This window comes from Odontesthes bonariensis, chromosome 20 (assembly GCF_027942865.1).
Source record: "Odontesthes bonariensis isolate fOdoBon6 chromosome 20, fOdoBon6.hap1, whole genome shotgun sequence".
In the NCBI taxonomy this organism is placed as follows: domain Eukaryota; kingdom Metazoa; phylum Chordata; class Actinopteri; order Atheriniformes; family Atherinopsidae; genus Odontesthes; species Odontesthes bonariensis.
In genome coordinates this window covers 17,744,441-17,756,560 of record NC_134525.1, presented here as the reverse complement: position 1 = coordinate 17,756,560, position 12,120 = coordinate 17,744,441, and the positions used below count along the sequence as shown (strand labels likewise).

Here is a 12,120-nt window from a genome sequence, read left to right as displayed (position 1 = left end):
ACCGTGTGCAATCCTACGGCGGCTTACCTGCGAGGGTTACGGTACTTGCAGTTTGATTAATCAGCATCACTGTCGACGTTTAATCTTGACAGCCATCGTCACTTACTTGGACTCGCCACCGTGCCAGTATCAGTAATGTTTTTTTTTAAAATGCGGTGCGGTTGAAAAGATGAACAAACTAAAAACCCTCCCCATCACTATTATTTCTCAAGCACACGCGCGCACACACTAAAAAAAGTGCACTGTGTTGCCCGTTACACCAAATACACCCTTGGGTGATAGGAATATGGTTCTTGAAGATGAATGTAAATTTTTTAGCTCGTAAACATTTATGTAGTCTCGTAAAATTATGGGCACGAGCTCCGTGTAGCAGGTGAAACGTATGTTGTTACGGTTGCTTTTTAATCTCGTATTTTCATAAAAGTTCAATTTTCGAAGTTCATTTTTAAAGTTGCTACAAAAAAAACAACAACCCAAAACAATAGTCAGAAATGTGCAACAGGGGGGGATATATTTTTCAACATGACACGCTGGTTGCAGTTGAAAGAAATCCATAAAAAAAAGATGTCGAAACACAAGCTCAACCTAATAAAAAAACAGGCTGTCGAAACCTTGCAAATAAGGGTGTCCTACTTATTTGGCTTCCCTGATTTACTGTCTGGTCAACTGTCCGTGAAGCAAATGGGCACAGGCGTTTTCTCTCAGCCAAAACTTGTGCAACACCGCCGCCTAGTGGCCGCCCGGGACGGTCCTTTAACAGTCGGGGCTGAGGTCGTGTCCTCAATTCACGAAGCTTGATTTAAAGCAACAACAAAAAAAGTTATGTCGCTGGCCAAGAAACGAATAAAAGATTTGAAAAACGGAAAAGGTGCAGTTTTGTCCCAGAATTGTATTCTTGACCGTGAGGAGAGGGGTTTGTGGGCTCTCGTCAATCCTCATAGCCGTGTTTAAGTTTTATAGAAGAAGTTAAAATGGGGGTGGAAACGCATGCCTGGGTACCTGGAGATGATACAAAATTATGCGAGTGTAGGTGTGATTACTGCGTGGGGCACGGCTCTATGATTGGTCACCTGTCTGTTTACTTTTTTTTTTTTTTTTAATTTAACCAGGGAATTGAAAACTTAAGATCTATAATCTACTTTTCCCATGAGTGTCAGCAGAGATAAATCAGTAGGCCTACGACAGTAATATGAACATGCGGATGTCCCGTAAACGGACAATAAAACATCATCGTTTCAAACACAAAGGGCTCGAGAAACTTAAAAAACGTCGAAACGTGCGAGCAACAGTCACTGCGGGTCAAACGGGGACAGAATGCTCATGTTGTGACATTTACAACCGGACTATCTGCTTCTCTTTTCATTTAGTGGATGTGGCTTCTTAGGATTAAGGTTATATTGAGTAGAGGAAAAAGGGAATTTAAATTCCCTTTTGCCAATTCAGTACAGTAACTTTGTAGGTCTGTAGATGAGTTGGGAGCAGACCAAGAATGGCTTTATTCGTCAGAGTTTGCCGGAGGATAAAGAAGACCATCCAACCCGAGGGTACGATGTGCGTTAAGGTTTTAATGTTGGTTTGTCTGTGGTCGGCTTGATCTAATGCTTGGAAGGAGTGCAGAGATGCGTGCGTGGAAATGACGCAACCATGGTGGTGACAAATTCTTTTTTCCTCAAAGGGAATCCGAGAAGACTGGATTTGAAAGAAAAAAAGATTCGCAAATGCTGAATGTGAGATCATCGGGGAGGATTCCCAGGTATTTGGATTGGGATCGTGATGCAACCCCATTGCCCTGAATGGCGAGGATACAACAGGCAACGCTGTTGCCGAGATTCATTCAAACACCGTGCTGCTTTTTTTTTTAAATTTTATTTCTGCTGTCAGACAAAAACATCGTCCAGGAACAGAGGGGGGGGGGGGGGGGGGGGAGACACTCTTCCAACAGCCTAATAATTCAGAGTGCTCGTTTTCGTACTATACAACTTTTTTTTTTTTATTTCTTTACAGGACAAACTTTCAGAACAAGTTGAGAAATAAAAAAAAAATAAAAAAAAAACACATCACCGTGTGCCTAAACCCAACCTAACGGGCTTATTCTTTAGTTCAGGTCTGTGTTGCCTCAGATGTTAACAGTGCAGCTGACTGCGCCTCATTCCCTCGTGGCACACAGGTAAAAGGCTTGGGGGGGGTCAACTACGGTCAACCAGGCTCCAATGGCACAGTGGATAGTGGGTGGGTAAAGCTAAGCAAAGTGAAAGTCCATGCCTTTATGACAAATCATTCTTGACCACGTTTTTTTTTTTTTTTGTTAAAGGTAAGCAGTAATTTCACCACCGAACAGAAACAGTGAAGTCATTCCAGTCAGACATTAAAAGAGGCCGCTCAACACCAATATCTCTCTAACTTGCAAAAGGGACACATTTCCATCTCATTCAAAGTCATGTCAGGAAAATCTAAAGCACGGGCTGTCATTAACAACACCACAGATACCACTGCAATAAATCCCAAACACATTCATAGCAAGAGACACGTTCTGTTTTGATAACAAAGAGATCTGAACTCCACTAATCAAATGCTACATCAGGTCACTACTCCTTTGCTGGCAGTTCTGGACTAATACTGAAAGATGAACGTACTTGCAGCATTACGGCATGGTGTCCTCCTCCTCTTCTTGGCTGTTTTTATATACTCTCAGCTCCCACCCATAAGCTAAGACTTGAAAAGTACTCCATGCGATGTACCTTATTTTCTACCCACAGGTGTCTGTTGAGGACAGATGTGTTGAAAATGTGACATGAACCCCATTGACCTCTCAAGAATGGAGATTGTAAGACTTTTATGCAGCCTCCACTCACGGACAAACAAGAGACATCAGGGAGGGGGAAAAAAAGAATAAACTCTATATGTCGGGGGGGGGGGGTCCTTCAAGAGGACAGGGGGTCAGCAGCAAAGAAGAGGAGCAGAGCTAACCCTTATAAATACAAGGAAAGAAAGGAAGTAAATGGAATACACAGCATTTGAACAAAGCATCAAATGACCTGAAGTGGGAGAAACAAACACTGACGTGATTCATTCCTGAAGTTTTTAAAAATTACACTCTGTACAAAACAATCTGTATCAATAGGCACTTCTTAAATAGGGACTTTTTTTTTCTTTTTTTTTCTCCTCAGTTTATTTCGGTGTTTTTTTGTTTTTTTTGGTAAATTTCCATTTATGTTGGCACGGCAGGGCAAAGACCGGGGTGGGGGAAAAAAGGTGTGATGGACGACGTGGCGACGGAGCTGAACGGTCCTTGGAAGTCCAGCTCGGATGTCAGTCCGGTGGGGTTGGGGGGCTGAAAACGCGCATCAGGGTCAAGGAGCTGGAGAACGGGCTGGCTGGGTACAGCCTCGGAGGCCGGAGGAAGATGGTTCTTTAACGTAAAAGGGGCTAGGGGGAAGGCTGAGGGGAATGTTTTTCTACGAGGACTTCTCTTTTCTTGCTCTTGGTGAATCGGCTCCGTTAGAGTTCACTCCATTTACTCCATTGGCTAAGGGAAAAAAAAAAAAAAAAAAAAAAAGAGGACACATCCATTTAGAGTAAGAGGTATGCACAGAAGACTTAGATTCTCACCAATTTGGGATCTTGAGCTTATCATGATAGATTTTAAGAACAGCTAGCTTCCATTAATGTCTTGTGCTCATTTTACACCGTTTGAGAAAATCTTCGCTCACCTTTGTCTTTCTTTGATTTGCCCTTAGGGGGAGCTGGTTTCTTTTTCAGGGACTGAGCCTGGGCGTGCTCTCTCCATCGGCGCAACTGAAAGTTGATGAACTTCCACATCATGAAGGCCTGCGTGAGGCAGATAGCAGCCAGGACAGTTACCCTGGTGGACGGAAGGAGACTGTCAATAGCTTGAAAGGTTAAATGGAGGAAAAGAAGGAAAAAAAAAAAAAAAAAGACAGACGGGCAGTTTTGAGCTTTCTTATGTCCTAAGAAAGTAAACACGCTGAGGGCAATTGTAATAATAATAATAATAATAATAATAACTGTTACAGCTCAGCGAGAGAAAGAGGAAGACTTTTCACATTTCTGTTCAGCACAACATGCACTGTTGCATTTCACAGCGCTTCATCGAAGCCATCGTTCACTTCCTCTTCTACGATTGTTGAACCGAAGTACTGCATGCAGTCTTATTTTTATTTATTTATTTTTTTAAATGAGTGAAATGACCATTAAGCATCTAAGTAGTAGCCATGATTAGTGCTAGTCGGACTCTAAATGCTAAAGAGGGGAGGGAGAGCGTTTTTGAGAGGCTTTTTCAGTTGTTTTGTTTTCTCCCCTAATTACCAACCTTGATAAAGAAGTTTTAGGTTGTATCTAAATAAACAAATGTGACGGACACATTTAGTCTCAGAGAAACTGTGGGATAAGAAAATATCAACAGGGAAACCCCATGCACTTTAGTTTTTTTGAATATCTGTAGCTTCACTGCTGCAGACATCACCGCATCACAGCGCACGAGTGTGGCTTTAATCTTGTTGCAGCGCTGCTGTCTTTTCTTGAGTCCTCGCACATCTGTCCTACCATCTCTCCTTGACCTCACGATGTTTTCCAACAAGGTCAAGGAAAAAGTCTGTGGCGAAACAAAGAGGTACACCTTTGACTATTTGACTGCGCTCAGAGCCTACAAAGAAATGAGGGGATAAGATGGAGATGAGAAAATACGAGGTCAAAGCCAAAGATTTTTAGTTTGCATCCCGTTTTACGCCTTTAAAAGTCTACCTTTCCAGTTACTCATGGCTCGAGGAATTAAACATTTCAAAAGGGCAGCTGCAGGTAGACGATGCTTGAGAATTTATTTTCAGATGTGGAGGAGGACTCGGTCTCGTTTCTCTCCTCAGGATTCACTTACCGAACAACGAGAACATTAAAGTTCCCTGCAGCCAAATTGAAGCCTTGATTCTCAGCTGTGGAGAGGCCAAAGCCCACGGTGAGGACGGACAAGGACAGGGTGAGCAACCGCCCGAGGACAAACAAGACGGCCCATATGGTGAATCTGTGAGACGAGAGGAAGGGGGGCTTGAGATGGCGCAGCTCAAGACTTTCTCAACCTGAAATTGTTACCGCCGAAAACCGGGCCTCACCCCATTTGCCTGTTCTCGTTGCTGAAGTAGACCAGGCGGGAAACGTGGAACAGGAGCTCGACAAAGTAGTGCAACACCAGCAGGACCAGGCCCAGGCGGTTCAGACTGAAAAAGCAAAAAAAGGCAGCATCCTTAGAGACAGAGACACACCGCTAACTTTCTCCTGAAGGGCATTATGCAAACACAACCTCCGCAGTTTCACACACTTAATTTTAGGCTTTTTAAGTGGCGGCCCTTACTTCAGAATGTAGGCGCCAGCGATGTGGACCAGGTACAGGAAGATGTACACAAGCTGGCGTGGAATATCCTCCTGAACGGTAAACACAAAGAATGGGAGGCCGAGAATGGTCAAAATATTTACAGCAGCGCGTTCTCCGCGGGTTCATTTAAGCGATGATTTGAAACAATGCCACATGCCCCAGGAAGTTAAACAGGAAAAAGCCACAGGGGCCAAAACAGAAGTTACAGGACGTCATCTAATCCCACAGCGATGGCTCCACCACAAACAAACACACTCACTTTTTTTGTCTTTTGGAAATACAGCTCTGGGAGAGCATGTAGCCAGTAGCCCAGTTGACAGATGAAGTAGAATTTCATTTGGAACCTGAAAGACGCCACACACAAAGCTTTTTACACATCCTGTGTGACAAGGTTCCTGTCCTTTTATCCATAAACAATCTTTATAAAAGCACCCGCGTCCAAACATCGTTGCAACTTACGGCATCAGTGTATGTGGATAACCCTCCCACAGGGTGACTGGTTTGGACAGGAAGTTTTCCTAAAAAAAAAAAAAAAAAAAAACACTTTTAAACACTTCAATTGGGTTTAAAACATAAACGAAAACAGTGCCGGCTAACTTCTTTACATACTGAGAGCAAAATGCTTGTTCCCCAGCCGAAGGAGAATAAGTAGAAGGCGCTGAGCTGGCCCGACTCATTAAACTTGCTGTGCTTGGTTTTGGAGAAGTGCTTCTTTCTGTTGAGTTTCTGCAACGATGGACGACAATAAACAACACAGAGATCACAGAACTTCAATGTTAAAGCCCGGCGCACACGAGTGCGTCTTACTTACATCAAGCACGTACTCCTGGATGATGGCATGCATGATGATGGCCACCAGCATATAGAAGAAGATGGTAGCCAAGTCCTTGATGCCATGGTGGAAGTAGTTCACAGCCGTCTCCTCTGGGGCTTCTGTGACACACGCAGGTTATAAAATCTGCCATTGCCGACAGCGGGACTTATTCAAATTGAATAAGATGAGATGCACCTGGTTCATGGTCCCCTCACGTAACGTTAAACATAATTCAGGCAAATGGTTCACAGGTTTAACGACTTTGAATCCTGTTTGGATTCTGTAAGACGCTGCAGTATTGTACCATAGTAAAATGTACACAGATGCTCTACAGTTTTTGGAAAGTTGGATATTTTTCCACCCATGCCCTAATACTGTCAGCAAGGCCGGATTAACTATATGGGCCTGCGGCACAGTGCCCAGGGGCACCAACCATTCACAGCCAGTGGGGGGGCACCACACGACAAACTTTAAAAAGTTTTTTCATGAATGTTTGTACACTTAAAATGATTACACTTGACACTTGACATAAATATTCATATAAAATTCATTATTAAAACTAATGTGATAAGAACAGCAACGATATATCATAATTCTGAGCAATAGTGGCCTAATGTGAACATTAACCCCCCTCCCTCAACCTGTCAGTTGAGCCAGTCCACCTATGGTGAAATGCATCATGTTTTTTAAAAAACGCGGTAAAAATTAAAATAAATGGATAGACATCAATTGAGTGGTTGTGCGAAGAGAAAAATAAAAAAATAAAAAGACTCCAGGCGTTTAGCGGCAATTAAAAATGTTCCAGTGTTAGATCGTTTCTTTATAAAAACATCGACAACTGCTGACAACCAGCTGGCTATTGCTAACGGTCCCACCATCTACCACAACCGGGCGGTTAATGCAGCATCAGCACGGCACGACGGTAAGAAAACCAGGTTTCTTACAAACGATCTCTTCCAATGCCAGCTGCCGAACAAACAGTCAGTGTCTAGAGATTGGCTAATATACTCCCCTTCAACCGGCATGGTGTATTGTTTTGCGTGTAAATGCCTGGCCGGGCAGCAAAATGCTTTCACCGAGGGGACAGTGACTGGAAACACCCGGACAGAGTCACAGCCCACGAGAAGAGCGCAAGCCACCGCGAGTGTCTGCTCTCACCTCTCAGGAGGTCACGGAATGCGGGTACGGTTGATGTTGTTCTCAGACAACAAAAAGAGGATGCGGCGAAGTATTGGAGAGAGGTGTTGCGACGCATTGTGGCCGTGATGAACAGGGTGCTTGCCGCAAGTCTTGAAAGTCTTAATAAGTATGGAATTTTGAAGCACTGTTTTCCAGACCTTGAAAAGTCTTGGATTTTGTGTGAAAGTCTTAATAAAGGATGGAAAATAAATGTATGGTAGAATGTTACAGTATGCTCAAAGGCATTGTGAAATGAGAAATAGGAAGGTAGGCTATAAAACTATAATTTTACTAACTGGTCACGTACTGTATTAGCCTAATGGGATGAGATGTGAGTGAAGAGACTGATTTCTACATACATTCATCCATCCATTTCTTTTTTTTATAGATAGTTTTTGTTACACTTGTTTGATGTGAAATTCATGTACTTGTGATTTTCATATTTTGAAACGTTTTCATCAGTAAAAGCATGATTTACTGTGAATAATGCATTTGTTCATTGAATACTAGCCTATAAAAATTAACATTTCCAATAAACACAGTTGGTACAATCTCAACCAATGAAGTAGGCAGTAGGCACACAAGTTACAAGTACATAAAGTTAAGGTCTTGGGGAAAAAAAGTCTCAGTTTTAAAAAAGTCTGGAAAAAGTCTGGAATTTTGATTTGGAAAAAGAGCAAGCACCCTGATTAAGTTTTTAAGTGTGCGTGGTTTGGCATTCTGGGGAGACAACTTATGGTGCTCTGGGACGGCTGTGGCAATGACGTCCCCCTGGATAATAGGAGTGTTGTTAGTGCTGCATAGGTGGATGCTCTTTGAATTGATACACATTTTGAATCTGTACATTTTAATATATGGATGCTGTTTGGATTGATAGTGAATTGAATTGATTGGTTTTAAATGGAGATATTTGAATAATCCTACATACTGTATATAGATGGATGCTGCTTTAATTGTTACTGATTTTGAATGAATACGTTTGAAAATGTAGCCTAGGGGCACTTGAGGTTTAGTGCCCAGGGGCACCACATTGACTTAATACGGCCCTGACTGTCAGACACAAGCAAAAGAAGCTACCTGTTTAAAAAAAGCCTGAGTGGTTCTCCTGTGCTCATCGCTTGTGAAACCGCATGAAGAAATCAATCCAGTTGTTTGTAAAAGTCAGCGCGGACCAGGAAAAATACAATAACATAATTGAAGTGTCTCTCTGTAGTGGGACATGGTTGATGCGGTCATTTGTCTTATTAGAAACCTGTAAATAAGTTACAGGGGGCAGGCTTCACAGATAAGAACAGAATCACCAGCTGGCGGCCTGCAAACCTTCAGCCTGTGCAGCACAGTCTGAATAAGTCCTGAGGTCACGCGTTCTTACAAAAAAAAGCATTGAAAGCTGGCAAAGAAAATGTTAACCTTGAAACAGTCAGGACTTTGAGTTCCACCTCAGCCCAAATTCACCCTGCTCACCTTGCCACAAGAGAAATTTATAAATCAGGCAGACTAAATTTAGCTCCAAAAGGGGGAGAAAAAAAAAAAAAAAGGATCCCTCTCAAATGGGTTTGTGTAAGGCCACGTAAGTACAGAATCCAAATGAGCGGCTTCCAGCTGGAGCGTTCAAAGAGACTGCTGCATTACACGCTACACTTAAAAGACTCACACATCATCAGAAAACACACCGTTTCACAACAGACCAGTGTTTTACTCACCGTTAGTTGAGATGGTCACATTGTACTGGACAGTTATGAATAATACTGCAAACTTCGAGGTGACCTGAGGATGTATATATATAAAAAAATTATTTTTAGCTATGACAGAATGCGAACATCACTATAAATGCCAGTCATGCAAACCTGGACCAGACAACCACAATTATACACAGAACACGTTTGTGGTATATTGAGACATGTTACAACATCTTGGAGTTTGTTAATCGTATATGAACGTTACCGTCACAGAGAGACTTCAAATACAACTTCAAAACAGGGGGAGGGGGGGTCAAAACACTATCAAGCTTCTTTTGAGAGGTTGTAATTTAAGGATGCTTGTTTATGAAATGGCTCTAAAGGGGGCCTGTGAGTGGCTTACTGTTAGCCAAAAATGCTACATCAACGTTGTAAAGCAGCGGCAACAAAGGAGCTACGTGGGCGACTAAAATAAAGATATAACGAGAATGTGTTCACTGTTAGTTAGACTTTAGGTGTAAAGCAAGCACGTTTAGTTCCAAACAATTTTGCAACAATAAAACACGTCGCAACGGCCGCCGTCCGTCTGAAGTCTTATTCTGAAACGCAAACCGGAAGCGGCATTAACTACAGCCAACTGGACACCAGCGGAGTCGCTCTGGAAGATGAAACACACGTTACATTCAACTGGCGCTGTTTTAAAGTGGGCCAGACCACATTATTACGATTGAAATGCTTTGAGCTCTAATATTGTTCGTCAACCCGCCGCATCTGTGTGTGCTTAGCATGCAATTCAGCCACCAGAAGAACTTTCCGTTTAGGTGGAAGCGGGTTCCTCAGATGACAGCCCTCTATCGTTGTATGATTGCCACGTAACACATCGACGCATAAACTAAGCGAGGTGACTGTTGCAAAATACGCAAACCGCTCAGACCAATAAGGGGTTCAAACTTGCAACATACTCAGATGTTTCCGCAAATATGTTCACGTGCAACATAGGTTTGATACTTTTTTTTTTTAACTCCCTTTTCCTTAAGTGGGATAAAACGGCGGGCCCAGAGAACAGTGATTTGAAATATCGATCTCAAGGTGGGAAGTAGCCAGATGGAAAGTGAGCATCAGTTTACACGTCGGTTTTTTTTTTTTAAATGCATAAAAAAATATTCAAGCCAACCGACTGGCTCACGGTGTCGCGGAATAAAAGCGAACTGGAGGCCAATGTGGATTAAAAAACTTTCGTTAACAGCAGGAAGTAATGAAAGGAATAGATCAGACAGCCATGTCAGTTTCCCAGAGATCGGACTGGGAGTATTCGGCTCTCTATCCAACAACGCTCCGTCGAAAAAACCTGGCGGAGCATCCCCCACCCCGACCCACCCCGCACGAACCACGATTAAAACCCATTCAACATGTGGACTTACCTCAAACATCAGCCCGAGGAGGAACACCATAGCAACACAGGAAACAATATCTGCATGGTTCTGGATGACAAACTCGTGGCTTAACACCGGCGGGTTTTTGTTGGTCTTCTTTCGAATCCCCATGTCGAAGCGATTCGTGAAACTTTTTGCTTTATGCGGCGCAGATGTGGTGTCTTTTTCTACCAGATGGTATGATATTCCGCTGTCTCCCTCTGCTTCCTACATGCACAGGGCCAGGCTGCTATTGAATGGCGTGTCACTCTTCTGCTAGTGGGAGGGTCCAGACAGAGAGCCACTGCGCCTGACCAACGACGCTCTTTACGCACAGGAGAGGAAACAGCTGGGGCTCTCTGTCGCTTCCTAGAGGTTTGGAGTATAAGGCGAAGTATCTCACCATCAGGCTCTGTGGTGGGACTGAAGCTCTGTTACAGTATGTGGAAATTAAAAAAAGCCAGGTCGCTCAGGTTGTCTCAGGGTCCTTGTCCAAAGTTCAGAGTGCAAGTCCACCTATATGGAGAAAATGATTACTGCCAAAGGAGAGCAACCTTTGTTCCCAGTGTCATTCTCCTCTTGAACGCTAAGAAGTCTGAGACAGTGACTATAACTATAACTTAGATCTTCTGTACAATTCTGTAGTGCAACATCTGATGTGCAAATTACAATATCACCTCGACACTTTAACCACAATGTCACTTAAATTTTTTATTGTCACTTTAATTACATTGTCATTTTAATATAATCGACGCCTTATTTTATTTATTTACTAAATATTTTATTTTATTTTTATATATATTTTATTTTTATTTTTATTTTTATTTTTATTTTTATTTATTTATTTATTTATTTATTTTTTGTCACCCCCTTCTGTGTTTTATTTTCTTTATGACTCCATTTTTTTGTTCTTCTTTTAATGGACCGCTCTTTGCCCTTCTAATTGCCCTTCGGGGATAAATAAAGTTTTTTCTGATTCTGATTCTGAAATGCGTGACAAATTTCAGTGGGATAGGGCAGGGTGGGCATTACTTTGCAACACAAAGGAGCGGTAAGTCTGGCCAGAGCTCCCTTTGGCAATAGGAAAGGACAATCTTTCATTATCATTATCATTGCTGGCTCCTCTTCTCTTCACCATTTACACTGCTGATTTCACACACTACACACCACACTGTCACTTACAAAAATTCTCAGATGACTCAGCCATTGTGGTTCTCATTAACAACAACGGGGATGAGAGGGAATACAGAGAACTGAACAAGAACTTTGTGACATGGTGTCACCAGAACCACCTCCAGATTAATGCTGGAAAAACCAAAGAACTTGTTGTGGACTTCTGCCGGCGCAAAGTCCACCCCCCTCTCTTACCAGTGAACATCCAGGGGACTGACATTGACATTGTGGACACGTATAAGTATCTAGGATTTCACCTCAACAAAAAACTGGACTGGACTGATAACACACAGCCTCTCTACAAAAGGGGTCAAAGTAGACTCCATCTGCTACGGAGACTGAGGTCTTTTGGGGTCCAACAAACCCTACTGAAGACCTTCTACGACTCTGTGGTCTCCTCTGTTGTTATGTATGGTGTGGTGTGCTGGGGCAGCAGCATAACAGCAGCTGAGGGAAAGAAACTCAACAAACTGGTAAAGA

At 42.7% G+C, this 12,120-nt stretch overlaps 2 protein-coding genes across 3 annotated transcripts in view; both read right to left on the bottom strand.

Annotated features, from left to right (window-relative positions):
• ncoa2 (nuclear receptor coactivator 2) overlaps positions 1 to 163 on the bottom strand; it is a 57,428-nt gene extending 57,265 nt beyond the window's left edge. For both annotated transcript variants that reach the window (XM_075452968.1, XM_075452970.1), the window contains exon 1: positions 28 to 163. The gene's annotated coding sequence lies outside the window, so the exon portion shown is untranslated. The remainder of the gene's footprint in view (positions 1 to 27) is intronic.
• Positions 164 to 1,895: 1,732 nt separating this feature from the next.
• On the bottom strand, positions 1,896 to 10,757 carry tram1 (translocation associated membrane protein 1). The gene is made up of 11 exons (XM_075452267.1): positions 10,477 to 10,757; positions 9,080 to 9,143; positions 6,195 to 6,316; positions 5,993 to 6,109; positions 5,843 to 5,901; positions 5,643 to 5,727; positions 5,363 to 5,433; positions 5,124 to 5,228; positions 4,892 to 5,035; positions 3,711 to 3,862; positions 1,896 to 3,526 (listed from the first exon to the last, which is right to left on the bottom strand). The coding sequence occupies exons 1-11, from the start codon at positions 10,597 to 10,599 to the stop codon at positions 3,456 to 3,458; spliced, it is 1,113 nt and encodes a 370-aa protein (XP_075308382.1). The 5' UTR covers positions 10,600 to 10,757; the 3' UTR covers positions 1,896 to 3,455.
• Positions 10,758 to 12,120: the final 1,363 nt, after the last annotated feature.

Excerpts from the sequence above, each read along its gene's own strand:
- tram1 (XM_075452267.1), bottom strand. The coding sequence starts at position 10,599 with ATGGGGATTCGAAAGAAGACCAACAAAAACCCGCCGGTGTTAAGCCAC. Across the intron at positions 6,317-9,079 it reads TGTGACCATCTCAACTAACG|AAGCCCCAGAGGAGACGGCT; the intron begins GTGAGTAAAACA and ends CGTGTGTCACAG. Across the intron at positions 5,728-5,842 it reads TATCCACATACACTGATGCC|GTTCCAAATGAAATTCTACT; the intron begins GTAAGTTGCAAC and ends GGCGTCTTTCAG.